This window comes from Ostrinia nubilalis, chromosome 8 (assembly GCF_963855985.1).
Source record: "Ostrinia nubilalis chromosome 8, ilOstNubi1.1, whole genome shotgun sequence".
Taxonomy (NCBI): domain Eukaryota; kingdom Metazoa; phylum Arthropoda; class Insecta; order Lepidoptera; family Crambidae; genus Ostrinia; species Ostrinia nubilalis.
In genome coordinates, this window is record NC_087095.1 from 8,054,684 (window position 1) to 8,072,897 (window position 18,214).

General features: G+C 38.1%; 2 protein-coding genes across 2 annotated transcripts in view; one reads left to right on the plus strand and one right to left on the minus strand.

Annotated features, from left to right (window-relative positions):
* LOC135073860 (sushi, von Willebrand factor type A, EGF and pentraxin domain-containing protein 1) overlaps positions 1-10,567 on the minus strand; it is a 107,062-nt gene extending 96,495 nt beyond the window's left edge. Inside the window, exon 1 of the mRNA XM_063968082.1 lies at positions 10,408-10,567. The gene's annotated coding sequence lies outside the window, so the exon portion shown is untranslated. The remainder of the gene's footprint in view (positions 1-10,407) is intronic.
* Positions 10,528-13,941, plus strand: LOC135074189 (uncharacterized). Its single transcript, XM_063968488.1, has 3 exons — positions 10,528-10,602; positions 12,764-13,162; positions 13,240-13,941. The coding sequence occupies exons 1-3, from the start codon at positions 10,528-10,530 to the stop codon at positions 13,939-13,941; spliced, it is 1,176 nt and encodes a 391-aa protein (XP_063824558.1).
* The last annotated feature ends 4,273 nt before the right edge of the window (positions 13,942-18,214 follow it).

Here is an 18,214-nt window from a genome sequence, read left to right on the forward strand (position 1 = left end):
CACAGATACGTAGTTACATTAATCAGGTGTTGATTAACAATAGTACTTAAACTACTACTTAAATAAATCATTAATAAGACTCCTGTAAACGATTACACTGCTGAGATGCTGACAGATTTTCTACTTGTTTTGAAATCACTTCATAATAGGAGGCGTCGCTGAGCAGTGTGTTTAACAACTCTATGGTGTTCGGTTGCTTTTTTTAATTGTTTTATTAAGCTTTTTGTGCCACGCCTCAAGCATATATAATAAGTATTCCGGTGTCTCTCTCCGAATACGCACCAGATTGGCATAAACTCGTCTCGTAACCACTGACTGAGCATATATATTTGCGGAAAAGATACAGCAACCGAATATCATAGAGTTGTTAAACACACTGCTCAGCTACGCCTCCTATTATGAAGTGATTTCAAAACATGTAGAAAATCTGTCAGCATCTCAGCAGTGTAATTAATGGCCGTTGTTTCACAGGAGTCTTTATAATAGAAAAAACAAAGGAAATTTTGAATGGCAAAATGACAGTAGGACATTTTCTAAAAAGTAGTTGTTAATTGATTAACTAACGAAGACCTTAATCGGTCTACGGTACGAATATTAGATTATAGAAGTAGGTAATAATCGTATTTTTTACAATTATATTTTGTGTCAATTTTACAAATTATTCTTTTGTTGTTAATGATTTATTTAATAAGATAATAGTTTAAGCACTAGTGTTAATCAACAACTGATTAATGTAAGTAACTACGTCTCTGTGATTCTAAAGTAATTTCTTTCTTATATTCTGTAATAATTTTAGATTTTTTTGTTGTTATTATTTGTTAGTAAATAGTAGTTTAAGAGTTACTTTTAATTACATTAAAGTGTTTATTGACTGATTAATGTTATTGCGCGTCTGTGATTCTAAAACTAATAATCATAGTTTGTTACCGTAATATTTTATGTCAATTTTAGAACACTTTTTTTTCGTTGTTAATAATTTATTTAAGTAGTAGTTTAAGTACTATATTATTGTTAATCAACACCTGATATATGTAACTTCGTATCTGTGATTCTTAAATAATAATTCTATTTTGTAACAATTTTAGATTTTTTGTTATTATTTGTTAGTGAGAAGTTTTAGAGTTACTTTTTATTACATTGGACTATTAGAGTGCTATTAATATTAATATTGACTGATTAATGCAATTACGCATCTGTGATTCTAAAAGTAATCTTTAAGTTTATGACCATAATATTTTGTGAAAGTTAAACTTACTTTTATTGTTATTCAACAACTGATTAATGTAACTATGTATCTATAATTCTTAAATAATGATATTTTGTAACAATTTTAGAGTTTGGTACTTTTTATTACATTAGACTAATAGATTATTATTAATATTGACTGATTAATGCAATTGCGCATCTGTGATTCTAAACGTAATCTATAGGTTTATGACCATTATAATATTGTGTGACAATTAAATTTACTTTTATGCTGTAGATTTTTTAAACAGTGACTGTTAAATAAAACTGATTATTATTTACATATTTTTTATTTTATTAACAGGTTTTATTTTCGGTATGCAATACCGAGGTGGAACCTTTTAGATCTGTGTCATCTTTCACGTATAGTGATATACCGGGGTGGTTGAAACTTGATTTGATTCATCCGCCCCGTTAAACGATATACCGGGGTGGTTGACACTTGATGTGTTCCATCCACCCCGTTGAACGGTAAGACTATGACTACCGGGGTCGTTGAAACACTTTTTCCCATCCGCCCCGTTGACGGGGCAGATCCACCGGGGCCGTTGGGACTAACCCAATTATTTTAGTGTTTATACCTTCACGATAATATTTTACTGTTATTTTATCGTAGAACATAGCACGACTACGAGAATTATGTATGTTGTTACTTACTTATATCAAAAACATTGCAAGGTTAAGGTTAAAAAGTTACGACTATTAAGTAAGTACCTACTTAAGTAGGTAGATACTCTAGATTTATTGTTATTAAAAATTGGGACACTAAAAGTTTCAACAAAAAATACGAAATGGGACAAAATGCGAAAGTTACTAATAGGTAATGAATAGTAACAGAATATGGAAATTCATGTGGGAGACCTTTGTGACCGAGAGGTCCCGGGTTCGATTCCCGGCCGGGCAGAAATTGAAATGATGAATTTTAATTTCTGTGACGGGTCTGGGTGTTACTATGTATAATATGTCGTATGCATTTAAAAAAAGTATATAATTAGTATATCCGTTAAGCTAGCACCCATAACACAAGCATTAAGTTGCTTACTTTGGGGCTAGCTGGCGCTGAGTGAAATTGTCCAAAGATTTATTTATTATTTATTTATTTGTCCAGCAGAGGACGGCTTCATAGGAATATATACTTTAATTTAACAAGTAGAACAACTGTTATGAACGGCGACATCCTGGCTTTTAGTTTTATAATTAGTCTCAGAGTAATGCGGCCGCGGTGCAGCAATACTGCAATTAAGGCTTGGTATTTCTGCTAAAGTAGGTATTTCGCGCTGTCAAAATCTGCGCGCGCAATACTTCGCCGAAGACAGCGCGCCAAAGAGCTCTCGCGGCTACACAGTATAGAAATACGCAGTTTAGAAATACGCAGTTGGTTTTTTTTTTTATGTGATAGGAGGCAAACGAGCAGACGGATCACCTGATGGTAAGTGATTACCGTCGCCCATAGACACCCGCAGACCCAGGGGCGTTACAGGTGCGTTGCCGGCCTTTAAGGTAAAGATACGCTCTCCTCTTGAAAGCTTGCAGGTCGTATCCGTCCGGAAACACCGCAGACGACAGTCCATTCCACAGTTTGGTTGTACGGGGCAGGAAGTTTCTAGAGAAACGTACTGTTGTGGACTGCCAACCATCTAAGTGATGGGGGTGGAAGTGCTGTCGGGTAGATCGGTGGCGAAAAGTGGCGGCAGGAATAAGTCCGGATAATTCTTCGGAGCACTCCCCGTGATACATGCGATAGAAGATGCACAGATGGTTAGGTTAGGTTGACTTCCTTCCGTTCAAGCGTCACACTCACAGCACTTTCTAATACAAATCATATCCAAGTGATACAAATTAAAACAACTTTCAACATTTTTGGGAATATATTTTAGAATCGAATAAATATAGAATATAACTGCCAAAGTAAACACGGTTCAAAGAGGCGTGGCGTCACCCGACCTTCCGGAAGTTCCGCGCCGGCTAAAAGAATTTCAAGATTACGTCACCCGACCTATCGGTAGATCCTCGGGAGCTTGAGCGATTGGAAAAACATTTTATGATCAGTTACTCGTAGTAGCGATTATTTAGAGCTTGGATAATAAATTATAGTTGTTGCAATTCACAAAGCTTTGCATGTAGTTAATTACATTAATCAGTACACGCATCAATTTTGTTCAGTCTTTTTGTTTATTAATAAATAAAAATATCATACTAAAATTGCATACATATTTGTTTGTATTGGTCTGGGTGTTTTCTTTCCATAATTTATGTAGAACGTATGTACGGGGCTCTGTATCGAAAATCACTATGAGCAATGAGCATCACACACGGTTACCTGGAGTGCATTACCGCAGCAATTTTTTTATAAATGTTGTGCTTTAGAGAGTCGAGAGTATAGCAGATAATTAGTCCATCGTGAGCAGAAATTTGTCCACTAATAGCAAAATTCGTTCAAATTATAGTTTTAAAGTTATTAGGAAAACACAGATTTTGCAAAAAAATATCAGGAATTCTTCTATAAGCCGACCAAATTATAAAGGTTACAAAAAAGCGACCGTTCTATACATAAGGCTTGCCATTTTAAATGAACGGTATAATATCGAGGTTTCTTCAGTACAGTTGCGAATAAAGGTGTTTGTGTAGTGTAGTTGAGTTGAGAGGTCACGTTATTGAAATAATAAAACGAACATTTTATTTTTTAAATACATTTTAAAAATAATTTACATTACAGATAACAATGAGAGGATGACATTGCAAGGTGGTGCCAGTCCAGTCTTAAATCCGTTGATATATAATATGCTGCATCTGCCACGTTTTTGGCTAAAAGATTCTTCTATCTTGCAGTTTAGACTTTTATTACAGACCTCAGACAGTATTTTTGGAAAACTTTTACGCATGGTGGAGGAAGGGACGCTCTAGAGACTCAAGTCTAGAAGGAGTCACATGAACTCCAAGTTTTAAATCCGTTGACATCTGCTGCATCTGCCATCTTTTTGGCTAGAAGATTCTTCTATCTTGCAGCTTAGACCTTTAGCTACAGACCTTAGACAGTATTTTTGAAACATTCTTACGCATGTTGGAGGAAGGGACGCTCTAGAGACTCAAGTCTACAAGGAGTCATATGAACTCCAGTTTTAAATCCGTTGACATCTGCTGCATCTGCCATCTTTTTGGCTAGAAGATTCTTCTATCTTACAGCTTAGACCTTTAGCTACAGACCTTAGACAGTATTTTTAATTATTTATTTGTGTCAGTGTGCTCTTCTAAAGAGTGTAAGACGATTGTATGTAGTTACTATTAAAATGTAATTTTAACTCATTGGTTTTGTCTCATATTTGAGGAATGTACTATGTATCATGAGTAGAGTCTTCGTTTAAAAGGATGCGAACGATTTAAATTTCAATAGGTAGACAAAATTGATAAAATTCTTAATTATCAAAAATTTAAGCTTTCTCCAGTAACACTGATATTATTATACTGTGACTCATCAAAGTCATCATTGTCAAAAATATTGACAAATCGCGAACTGTCACGGCCAAAAAACTGACACGCGTCCGTCCTCCGTAAGCGCCACCGCGCGACTGATTGAGATTGTCCAAGCCGTCATGGACGATTTTTTCCACATTTTTTAACATAGTAACTAAATAAGACGCAATATAAAAATTTCATCCGTTAAAAGCCCTCAAGTTATTTCTGAACTTTAGTTTAGTAAAAGATTTAGAATCTCAAATCGCTTATTTTAAAAATAAAACCATAAATAGAAAACGAATAGAGGTAACTTTGGGAATTTATTCTATCGAGTCAACTTCATCAAATCGTGTTTCCATCCATTAATAGCCCTAGAAAATATCCTCAACTATGCCCAATAAAAATCTTAGCCTTTAATTTTACTGTTTAGTACCTCAAAAATGAAAAATGAAAACCTCATTTTCGCCATTTTCTCTGCTACCCGGCCTTAAGCTGGACCGATGCACGCCACTGGCCGAGCAATAAACTGCAGTGCTTAGGCACCGTGCACACTCGGTATTTACTGTAAAATCTTTTCGCGCGTCTGAACGTAAAGGTGAGGACACATTGCCATGTTAGAACTAGTGTAATGGTAATGTTCTGTCAAGTTTATACGTCTTCATAAACCTATGACGTCACTAAAATAGTAGTTTTGAACATTCAATTAAGTGAATAATTGGATTATAATTGCATCAGATTTTTAATATTGCGCAAATATATTTATTAGTTAATGCAAAACTACAAAGTTACCTTACTAATATCCAACATAATTAAAACGAATTGATAATGCATTCTCGTATAGAGGACTGCGTTCAGAAATGGTCTTATGAAAACTGACGGTAAGCTCCACTTAGTTGCGATTTAATAGTTAATTGTAAATCGCTGCACAGTCATGATTTTAAATAATCTAATTATTTACAAAGTGTGCTCAGACCCTTACTTCAGCTTAGACTTATCTAGACAAGGACTTCGATCTATATCAGCCCAAGTTCGGTATTCCATAAAAAGCTAGCGTTAAATACTAAAAGTCCATTCTCCCGAAAAAAGCATTATGCTTCAGATATTTTCTTTAGGCCCAGTCACGAATGGCTAGTTCCATATTTCATCAATTTTAGTAGGAATTTTCCAACATTGCTTTTTTACAAATATTTATAGTTCAGCTTACTTATCCGGAAAAGAGCCATACAGGAGATACATGGCCAATAAAGATGAAATAATTACTGTATTGCGTATGTTTGTGCATTGTACAGTCGACAGCACGTCAACGTAAACATTGTATCTTACGCAGTTGCGATAGGGGCGACTTTGCAACGAAAATGTAAAGTCTGATGTGCTGTACTTTTAATACAATATTTAACAGGGACGTCTGCAGGAGTTAACTAGTTGAAAATTATTTGCATGTATAAGTAGGTAGACAAGGGATCCTTACTTATCCATTTAGTATATCAGTTGATTTCACCTGAATATGATAATAGAGCTTATCTTATTTTTTTGCAAAATAACGACATACTAGCTTATTTGTAATATCGGTATCCGCTTTAAACGATTCACCATTTAAATAAAAAGCAAACGAAATACGCACCACTTAATCGCTCCGACAGAAAATTTCACATGAAAAATATGCCTGTTGTTAAATACATTTCACTCATGTCAAACGTGCCAGTAAATCCAACTATTGGCATAAAGTCTGATTGTGACAAATGAACAGAAAAGCTCCGCCAATTAGCAGTTTTTATATTTTGACGAGATGTGCGGACATTTTTATTTTGCACTTCCGCGCCGCGTCAATGTACGGGGAAAAGTGTTAATAGATCTAATTATCAGTACCATTAAGTCAAAGAATTCTTTTTTTTCCGACAATACAAATTTTCCTAAATTGAGCAGGGTTGTACGAAAGACGGCACATCAAGCTAAACTCAGTGGCGACTTATCTCTTTGCAATACAGGCTAATTTGCAACCTCATAAGACCCAGACCAATACAATCAGGGAATCCGTGCGTAGATCAAACTATAATTTTTGATACGTTCTGAATCTAGTGATTTAGTAGCAAAGCTGCCATTATCATAATAAGTAAGTAGGGTTCCCTTTCACGCATATGGGACACATTTGTCCCCGCATAGTTTTTACGATTTACAGTAATACTAGTTAAGTTAAACCCTTTGTAGTTTAATATTCTTAAATTTTATTATTATCTTTTATGTTTATGCGCTATAAATAATAAAAAACGCGATTCTTTGTGTAAAAAATACTGGCACAAAATGTGAAAAAAAGTTTCGTTCGACGTCAAAATTAAAAAATATTTTAATATTACTTAGCAGCTTTTTGCCCATTATTTTTCTTCCGATTTACATTCACTAATAAGTATCATTATCGTTTTATTACATATTTTCGATTTTCTTCGTATGCATAATGAATATTATGTAAAAATCTGTATTGGGACACGGGTGTCCCTATGTGCGTCAAAGGCAACTTGGTTCTTACTAAGGATACTGTTTGCCACGTTATAATTTGTATGTTTATATTGATGTTTTATTTATAATTCATACATTTTTTGTAAATCATTTGTCTTCAAATCGACTTGAAGAAATAATAAGAAAGGAAAGACGAAATTTAGAAGTCATGATGACTGACAATAGTGACAACGAGGATGGTTTCCTCCTTGATGAAAGGGTGTCTACTGCTGGACAGAGGCTTCCCTGAGGATTTCCACAACAATCATTCCTGTGCTGTTCGTATACATGAATGTATATGAGGAGCACAGGAACATGAGGCCTGCAACATTGCGTCTTCCTATCCGTGGGCGCCACTCGAGAAATTTTCTGCTCAAACGGCCATCACTTCTGCGAGCTATGTGCCCTGCCCATTGCCGCGAAAGTTTGGTAATTATGCGGGCTATGTCTGTTACTTTGAGTCTCCTGCGGACTTCCTCATCACCCTTTGGGTGACTGAGCCTTCTCATAAAGCCCATAGTGAAGGAACACATCTCCGTTCCGTGCGTCATCGCCGCCAAGCCAACACACATTGGTCAAAGACTTTCAGTCAAAGGTTTTGAGACACTGCGGTATTTTGGATAATAAGATGTCGCGAAGCCTCTTGGATGCTGTCCCCCCAAGTAAGATTCAACGATTGTAGTCATGGCATGGCTGAGACCTTGGAAGACCTAAAATCAATGCTCTATGGCCTCAGTAGAGGCTCTCAATAAATGCGATTCAAAATAAACATGGACAAGACGAAAAAATTATGTCAAATATCCATGTTACACGCACTCCTCTGAACGCTGGAGACTATACACTCAAAGTTGTTCTTGAAACAAACAGTCTAGTTAGGTAGGTCTAACTTCAAGAAAGAGGTCTATGATGAGATGAGGATCAAATATAAAATACGTAAGATATTATGCTATCTATTTTAAATTTCTTATTATAAATATTAAAAATAAGCTTATTGATTAAATTTGATGTGTATTTGTAGTGTGATTTGTATTTATTTTGCAATAAAAGCGTCGAAGTATTTTATTTTCAATACATATATGAGGCAATGTATACCTTAACGCATATAGGGACATATGTGTCCCCGACTGAAAAACACTGAAATACATAGCACTTATATTTTCTGTATTACTTTTATGTTAAATTAGACTAAAATAAATAGATATGACTAAAGAAAAAATAATTTTATGGTTTGGAATAGTTATAAGCGTGTAAGGGTTAAGTCTGTAGTTAGCTACTTCCCACTTACAGACTCCAAAAAAGGTATCAAGAAATATAGGAAATGCACGCGCAATCTTGCCCAAGGTGGAAAGAATGTAGAGTTTTATTTATTCCTGTCCAGCCTCGTAAGCTTGAGGAAAAACATGTTCTTAACTTTCTTACATTTGCCGGAGGCGTCAACAATAATTTTAGGTCTTGTTCCGTTAAGATATACAGAAACACATACAACATAAATTGCTCTTTATATCGTTGTTCATAATCGATTGAGCTTTTTTTGTTTATTTGCTGCCACTTGTATAATTGTGCATCGGCAAATAACGTAGGCTCTATTATCTAACAGATATTAGGCATTATCATGTTTCCAGGTTTTGCAAACGACTCCAAAAAGTAAAATACTCTGGTTTCACCACACGAAAAGTTTTTGTTTTCTGTTTACGGAATGTGCAAAGTCAGATGATGTTCCTGCGTGTTGTATTTTGTTTAGTTTTGTCTATTTTTGTGTAATGGCAAGGTAAAACTATGTTCAGCAGAATTTGTGCAGTTTTAATAAAATATTTATGTGCATGCATGACTCACAGATGCTTTTATGTATTTAAGTACGTCTATCCATTGTCTCGGCGTAATTAAGCAAGCTTTATCTACTTTGAGGACATGACTGTTTAAAAAGGAAGTTTATTTTAGTTCTAAATTTCAGTCTAAAAGTTAATTTGTTGTGAACAACTTTTCAGACATAGCATTTCATTGGTCTTGACGTTTTATGTATCATTTGTGCTTGTATGTAATTACGAAAGAAATATCTGGTTACCACAGCAGTTTAGTTCTGTATAGCATAAAATATCTTCTAATAGGGTGGATTCGACCAAACAAGAGTAAATATTAATCTCAGAATAAATCGTCAGTTATTCGACATTTTGACATAGGTATGGGAAATACGGGTTTCAGTATTGAAAGCTTTGTCAATGTGCCAGTTATGCTAGGAGTTACTCTCGGATAAAAGTTTGGTGGAATTAGGTCTTAGAAGCGTAATATATGTTTTATACACGATATACGAGTATACGGTTTACTATAGCAAGATTTCCGTGCAAGCTCCGCGGTTCCACCCAGTGACTGCATCTTTCTTTTTAAAAAGTATTATGCTCATGAAGTGTTCCTAAGTGCGATGCACTGCTCGAGACAGGGATGCACTCAGGCGCATCGTGGCCGTGGCGGGAGGGGAGGGCAACCGGTCCGGGCTCGTCACAAGCCGTCGTACACGACTGTCCCCGTTTGCCTTGCCATAAGTGTGTTGTTTATCTCCATCTCTAGTTTTCATTTAGGAAATGTTAAGAGAAACAGAGGTACTTATGTTGCCTCAGATACTTGAAGTTTCTTTTATGGAAATTATTGACTGTCCAATGCGAAGGAACTTATCATGAGTTAAGTATTTGATAATGAATCCAGAATCAATCAAAGTTAGGCTGGCATTTATTGTTTTCAGTCTCTTTTTGATGACAATTAGATATGATGACAAGATTTGATACTTGTCATAGTAGTACAGCAACAAAGTTGCAACTCAAAATAATAAAAGCCATTCAGCTTCACGGAAGTTGGCATGAAAAATATAGAATATTTCAACAATATCGCGAGCGTCGATTAACATAATAACTGCATTCGCGCAGCGCGTTGATGTCTTAAGTTTGAATCGCCTTCCGTTTTCTTAGTTTGTCAGCGATCGCTGATCAAACGCAGGTCGCGCTGATAACGCGATGAAATCCACGCAGACGGAAGAAAGTTGCCCAGCCGAAAGCGGTCTTGGAATTTTGGTTACACGTATCACCGACACACAGCGGACGCGCCCACCTGCCAGCCACCACACCTGAACCAAAAGTGTGTCAACGGCTGACTCCTCGAACTCGACGATCGATCGTCACAACTTTCACATTACCTTAAATTAACACTGAAGTTAACATAAACATAATTTACCTTTTTCGAGTCGCGGGCGGTTAGTGAACAAAAATCCGGTTATGCACTATCAGGGGATGGGGTTAACGCACGGGCACAGTGCTAGCACAAATTCACCACACTCAAGTCACAGTCTGTCACATGGTCGGGCGGTGCGCTTGCCTCGGCCGCCAGGTCAGCACTGAGGCTTTCTTAAAGGCGGCAGCGCGCGCGCAGGTAAGAATGAGACTACGGTGCCTTCTAGTGTTGTGACAGCGTAAGACAAACCGGTTTCTGAAGGCAACCGGAACTTGAAACCGGTAGGTATTGCAGAACGCAATGCTTAAAGTAGAACTACATGAAGAAGGAGAGTTCTGAAAGACAGATGAATCAATTTGACATTGAGCCATTAGTCTGAAAGAAGGGAAATATTTTAAAAAAATCTATATTTTTTTTAAATAAAACGTATCAACTGATACCTTTTAATATTCTGTCTAAAACCACCAATTTATAATACTCAAACAGGTGACAGAAATTTTGCTTAATAAACTTTTGTTTAGGAACAATAAATACCACAAAGGCATAGTTTAAGACGCTTGCATAAGATTTAGTTCCTAAATATTCAGAAACATTTATATCTGATCCACAAAACTCCATAAATTACTTATTAATCCACTTAACATTTAAAACACCTTTAAAATGTGTACTTAATTAATTCTTTCACATAAAGGTACACACAAACACAGTAATAAATAGCAATTAAGATTATTTAGGGATACACATTGTCTCGAGACCTTTTCTGCTCAGGGACTCACGATTTTGCCATAAATCGTCCTATGTCAAGGTTGCTAGAGATGGAAAAGTAAAACAATTTTTGTAAGAAGTTTTTTTTTTACTTATTTTTTTAAAAATCTCTTGAACTGTGAGTAAAACTTTCAGCAATGTAAGATAATAGAATTATTACATCTATACTATCTATTTTACCCAATTTTTGTCAAAACTTAATTGATAGTTTCATTGAAATAATATTATTAAGCAATTTTACAATTATTTTCTAAATATTAGAACCGGTTAATACCGGTTTACCGGTAAGTGACAACACTACCGTTTACACACCGAGGTATACTTCGCTTGTGTGAGTGGTGATCACAAACTGAGACAGTCAGGTAATTCTATTGTGGCACATTCATCATAATTATTGTCCTAATCTTCATTTTTCGTGGATTCGATTTCGGATTAGATAAATTACTAATTTCCTCATTGTTTCGATTGGGAACTACGTTTAAGGAATGTTTTTATGGAAATACAATCACTTAGTGCTCAAAATATTCCTATAGAAATTGTATTGTAATACCTCTAAATCTACTAATTACATGTTTATTCTAGTTGAAATTGTAAAGCTTTCCTGTTTATTTATTTGTATGGAATTTAATTTGTCTTTAATCAAAATTTAAAGAACCTCGGTTAAATACCTAATAGGCACCTAGGTAGGAAACTAGGAGTTACAGCTAAAGTATTTCATATAATTTGCATACAAACATTATTCACAACTACATCTACTTACTTGAAAGACCTAACTTGATAATATTAGAAGTAAGAACATTTCAAGCTTAGATTAATAAAACCTAGATGGATAGTCTTCATACAAACGCTTCGTCAAGAGCGAGGCAAAAATCTTATGTCATTAGTGTCAATTTTGTTGGCGAGTGTAAACAGTGAAGGCTATTTTCCCGAAAGTAGGGAAATTTTTAATACGTTTTTAATTATTTTATAATTAACAAAAACAAAACGCATCATGTACTTACTTATTTATTGAATTCAAAGTACCTACCTTTTTACCAATTGGGAAATAAATTTTCTTGTTACTGGTATCATTCCCGTATTTAATTTTTGAAAGCCAAATTCAAGCTAAATACGCGTCGAATCGTAGTACTTACTTATGAAATGTAACACTGGTCACTTTCTTTCGTTTTTCTGATGTATTTAGACACCCTTTCACAGCACAAACCGTCTTAATTAATCAGTGCCGTATTATCCATAAGGCACTTTAGGCCAGTGCCTAGGGGCCCACTATGACCAGGGGCCCAGAACTCCCGATAAAAAAATGAAAAAAATAATTTTAAAGATTATTTTTATGCAACAAGACTCAAACCACCTCAAAACTTCGCCTTATTTTGATTTACACATTCAATCGATATTGTGGAACCTAATTCATTTTCGTAACGATGGCATTACTGCTTTGGTTTACATGACAGGACGACCGTCGACGCCCTTCAGAGGCTAAAAAGCCTCACTGCGGAAGCTAGGGAGAGGGGTGAGGGTGTGTTGGCTGTATCATTCGATATAGCCAACGCTTTCAATACCATCCCTCATTCCACCATACTCTAGACACTTAAAGATCACAGAGTGCCTCAGTACCTTCCGAGTGCTGCTGGCCGATTACTTACGGGACCGCGAAGTCCTGTATGTTAACAGAGACGGCCAGCTCAAACGGCGCGGCGTAGCTAGCGGGGTTCCACAGGGTTCGGTGCTCGGTCCACTCTTGTGGAACCTAGGCTTCAACTGGCTCCTCCGGGGCGTCCTTCTCGCGGGCATGAGTGTCATATGCTATGCGGATGACACTCTGGTCACTGCACGGGGGAAGACATTTGGGGCCGCGGCACGGCTGGCGTCGGCGGGCGGCAAATTAGTCGGTCGCAGAATACGACGCCTCGGCCTGAAAGTCGCGCTGGAGAAGACTGAGGCCCTCTTCTTACCGGGGCCTCGCCAGCGCACCCCTCCCGACGCCCACATTGTGGTTAAGGACTTTAGGATTGACGTCAAAGGCCAGATGAAATGTCTAGGCCTCACGCTTGACGGGAGGTGGCATTTTAGCCCACACTTCAACTGGCTAGCGCCACGCCTCCTCAAGGCAGCTGGCGCACTGAGTTGGCCCCTCCTGAATTTGAGAGGGCCACAAACGAGGTGTCGTCGACTTTATGCCGGCGTTCTGAAGAGCATGGTGCTGTATGGCGCCCCAATCTGGGCGGACGCACTCAACAAGAGGAAGAATACTGCCGTTCTGCGCAGGCCCCAGCGGGCCATAGTGCAGAAAGTCGCAAGGACCTACCGCACGGTAGGGCACGCTGCGTCCTCGCTGGTACTCCTCCTTGGGAGCTAGAAGCTGGGGTCTTGTCTGTCATCTATCACTGGATGGCAGACCAGAAGGCGCGTGGAAAGCGCCCGGCCCCGGAGCGGCGCGGTGCCGTCAGGCAGGAAGAGCGCGAGATCATGATCGACCGCTGGAAGGAAGACATGACTCGCGCGCAGTTGGGCTGCCGCACTCTGGACGCCATTGGTCCTGTTCTGGACCAATGGTTGGAACGAATGCACGGGTTCCTCACGTTCCGTCTGGCGCAGGTGCTGACCGGGCATGGCTGCTTCTGTTCGTATCTGCATAGGATCGGGCGAGATGAATCCCCGCTGTACCACAAATGCGGCGCGGCGGATGACACGGTGCAGCACACCCTCGCGGTCTGCACAGGCTGGGAGGAGCAGCGCCATGTCCTCACTGCGGTCGTGGGCCGGGATCTTTAGCTTCCGAGCCTGGTCAACGCTATGCTGGGAAGTGAAGGATGCTGGATGGCGGTCGCCTTCTTTTGCGAAGAGGTCATCCTTCAGAAGGAGGCAGCAGAGCGCGAGCGGGAGAACGATCCTCTCGCCTCATCGCTCCGCAGGCGGAGAAGGGGTGGAGAAGGCGGTTGCACGCCCGTTCTACTCAGCCCCCAGGTGGCGGCCAACAGGGCGGGGGGTGCGGGGGCACCCTTGTTACCTCCGTCTGACGGGAACAGCTTGGCGTTTCGGGCCATTCCCGTCGGACCCCCACAAGGGGGGCGTGTAGGGTCCGCCGTAGGCGAGCTGTCGCCGGTGGTGTCGCGGAAGTCTAAGGCTACGGCCTGATACTCGCGATACCCCCACTTGAGCGATGACGGAACGCCGCGGAGGTTTTGTGGGTATACCCCGTCCTCTTCAGGACGGAGCAGCGCCCTTATTAGGGCGCCGGGAGTCCTAAGGCAATCCTAAGTCCTTAAGCATTTCCTCCGCGACAAAAAAAGGGGGGCCCGAAACGAGCTGTGCCTAGGGGCCCCGAGATGGTTAATCCGGCCCTGTAATTAATTAAAAGTCGTCGGACGTGTTTACCAATTTTTCACTTTGACAGTTCATGTGACGTTTACGAGTGAGCCATTCAGGCTTACTAAAATCTGCCTCACCTTTCGTGCACTGACTATCTAGGTTTTATTAATCTAAGATTTCAAGTTCATCCTAACGCAAAGTTTTTAAGATTATGCAATCAGATAAGCGTCACGGTTTATTTACGTCACGGTTTATTTACGAAAGTACAACGTTAACCTTATAAATTAAAATACTGGCATAACACTTAAAGGCATCACCATATGGCACCAACTAATTCATATTAAGACAAAAGTAACAGTTGTCTAACAGTATTTTAGCCATGTTCCCGCCACATCTCCGAGCGTGGTTTACACACTAATAATGCCCATGAAATGCTAAACGCAACGGCACATTCACCTCATACATAATGCGACAGTATTTTGAATGATCGAGGTGCTTAACTTGTAAATTTTACAGTATTTCAATCAGATACTACGGCGTGATAAACGCTAAGGCTGAATTGCACCACCTAACTTTGAGCGTAACTTTAACGATAACCGGTGCTTTTTGTATGGAGTTCGACAGATATTTGAAGTTTGTCAAAGTTAAAGTAAGATGGTGCAACTCAGCCTAAGAGTTTCTCAGTGAATTTGCTTGCCTTTATTATACAAAATTTTCTCATGTTTTACGAGTACGAGTGAGTATAATAAGGTTTTCGATCCCAATTCCCAATGCTTTTTATATGATAAACTCTGAAAGATTAGTACCTCTTGTGTGTTTTTCCCTTTATCAATAAATCTTACAAAATATGTAGGTGAAAGTCTTTTTATTATTTTCAGCGCCTAAAAACGACTTTCTGGTTTTCTTATGATACAGGAAATATCAATTTGTTTTGAATTTCAAGATTTCTCTTATTTTGATGAATGTTACAAGTTTAAAAGCTCGTTCCTTAATCACATCGTGAGCTTTTGGGAGGCACTAAATGTTACGTAATATGACCTGAAACTGAAGAAACTGAAATCAAAAATTTTACATTCTCGTCTTCGTTATCGAAAAGTGAATGAGCTTTAAGAAATTATCAACTTCGACTGTCAAAAAAATAAGTTGTATGGGCTTGTAAGATCGAGCTCAGGAATGTGAAACTTTCCCCTGCCAGTGCGCAGGTCGAGCCGTGACGTCATGCGCGACTCACCCGATGAGGACACTGTCAATGTTAGTGGGACTGTGTCCGTTAAGATTTTATCAGAATGAGGACAGCCCTTTGTTTGAAAAGTAAATGACTATACTTACTATTATACTCGTAGTTGCTTAATCTTTGTGTGTACGTACCTTGTACCTATTCAGTATTCACTAATAGGAAAAAAGTACAATAGCATTCATCATCATCATCAGCCACAGGACGTCCACTGCCGAACATAGGTGTGTAGCGAGCGGCCTGCGTCCAGGCCTTCCTGCTACCTTTATGGCGTTGTCGACCCACCTCGACGTCCTACGAAATAATATTACAAAATTCTTAATCTATAATAGTCTTATGCGCCTATAAAATAAATTAACAAATTAGCCAACGTTTTAGTTCAATTTGTCATGAAATTCACACAGGAACTTTTCAATTACAAACACAGTAAAATATTGAGATTTCAGCGTCCAAACTAAAGGGTGTTAAGTGATCACATTTCAAAAACTTGGCCAAGTTGAAAACTAGCGGGAATCCCGGATTGTCGAGACCCTTCGCGGGACAGGGATATCTAATTATCACGTGCCTAATATAAGTTGGGAGTTGTCAAAACATCATCTACGCGAAAGTTTTAATTAAAGGCATTTTTGGGTATTCCCAAAAGTTCCGCCAGTCAGTTGTTTACGATGACAAAGCTTCCGTAGTGGACTGCCGTGCTACTTTTAGTGTGATTAAAGTTTTGAAATGAAGTAAAACTAAATAACCCGTGGCTCAATTTGAATTCCGGATGTATGCCATACTTTTCGGATTACAGCGTTTTCAAAATCACTTTGTGCTGTACGAATTTTTGTCCATAAGATTTGACAGACTGAAAAAGCACGTAATAAATTCGATAAGGAATTTTATTGTTAAGATGCAGAAACAGCATACAAAACTCCATTCTGTTATTTTGTAGGTCTGTTAGTACAGGAAAATATATTAATTTGCCAAGGTTTTTAGACACGAAATATTATGTCAGTCCGTACGATCTTCGGTGTTGCAACCGTACCTATACATATTATATCAATCATAGCATTGTAAAGTACAGGTGTCGCTTCATTGTTTCGAGGGCCCGCAACTTAAGGGTATACGTACAGGTTACATGGGACATGATGCCCGAGCCTTCCCATGTCTTTTAAAAATGTCACTCGTCCTGTATGTCACGCAGGTTATTGTTAGGTAGGAGAATATACCTTTATTGATTGTACTCATGCTGGGTCCGCCAAGTATTATTTTACTTTGATTTATAATTTAATTTTTGTTTAAATGAATTCTTAGATTATTTCCATAGAAATGTTCAGAATAAGCATTTTGTCATTTAGGAATAATAAGTTACGATTAGAACTAGCTGTTATTGCCAAACTCACGTAATCCAGAACATATTGTGGTCGTTCCGAAATAACTTATGATGATATTCGAAAACTTCCCGCAGGAACTCCATTTCGGAACTGGAATTAGGTGATTTGGAATTTAGATTATGCAACCGCATGCAACAAAAGTTTTGATTGCCAACAAAATTCGGCAATTAAAGGTTTATTTGTTTTGCAACTGTTTAATTAATGGCATAATTGTTTTGAGCCCGCGCAAAAACACGAATCTAAATGGACAAAACTTAATTGCTTCGCGTTAACAACGTTACATAAAATTTGTCAATTATTTAATAGGCGGCATTAGTGATAGCTTGTTTGTTTACTTTATAATGTTTATTTATAACGTAAGAGCGCAAGGTTAACAAGAAATAGATTTTTATTTTATTTTAAAGTTTTAAACAACACAAATGTTTGTTGTGAAATCGCACCATTTGCACTCCACATGCATAATTTAGCACATAGTGTTTACCTTGATATAGCGACCACGTATTTTAAAAATAACTATTTTTAGTTATTTTAGTAGAGATGTAGGAGGTACATTGAAGAAGGGACACGATATTACTTTTTATGCCGCATTTTTAATATGGACTACATTTTCATGTTAGAGTTAGTAATTTAAAATGCTAGGTATTAAAAATTATGTTACGGAAAAGTTCAGATCGATTTTATTATATCCGTTAATTTTACTGCAAAATACGCGATAAAGGCTGAGTTGCACCACCTAACTTTAACCGTAGCTATAACGTTAACCGGTGTTTTTTGTATGGACTTTTGACAGATATTTGACGATTGTTAAAGTTAAAGTAAGATGGCGCAACCCAACCCAAAAATTCTGAAATCCTCGAGTGCTGATACATCCTGTCGCTATTTATGAGACTGGTGACAGAGGTCTGGCCGCTAACTAAGCTAGCGCATTCAGCTAGCTAAACTATTTAGGTTAATGCTATTTGTTAAGCGTCTTAATGAGGATGAGTGATGTTTGTAGACTTTTTATCTAAGGGCTTATGGCGGTCTTCTTCTCTTATTTTGTGGACTGAAACAAACTCTCATATTTGCTTAATGCACTTCGGTTTAGTTGCACCACCTAACTTTAATATTAACTATAACGATAACC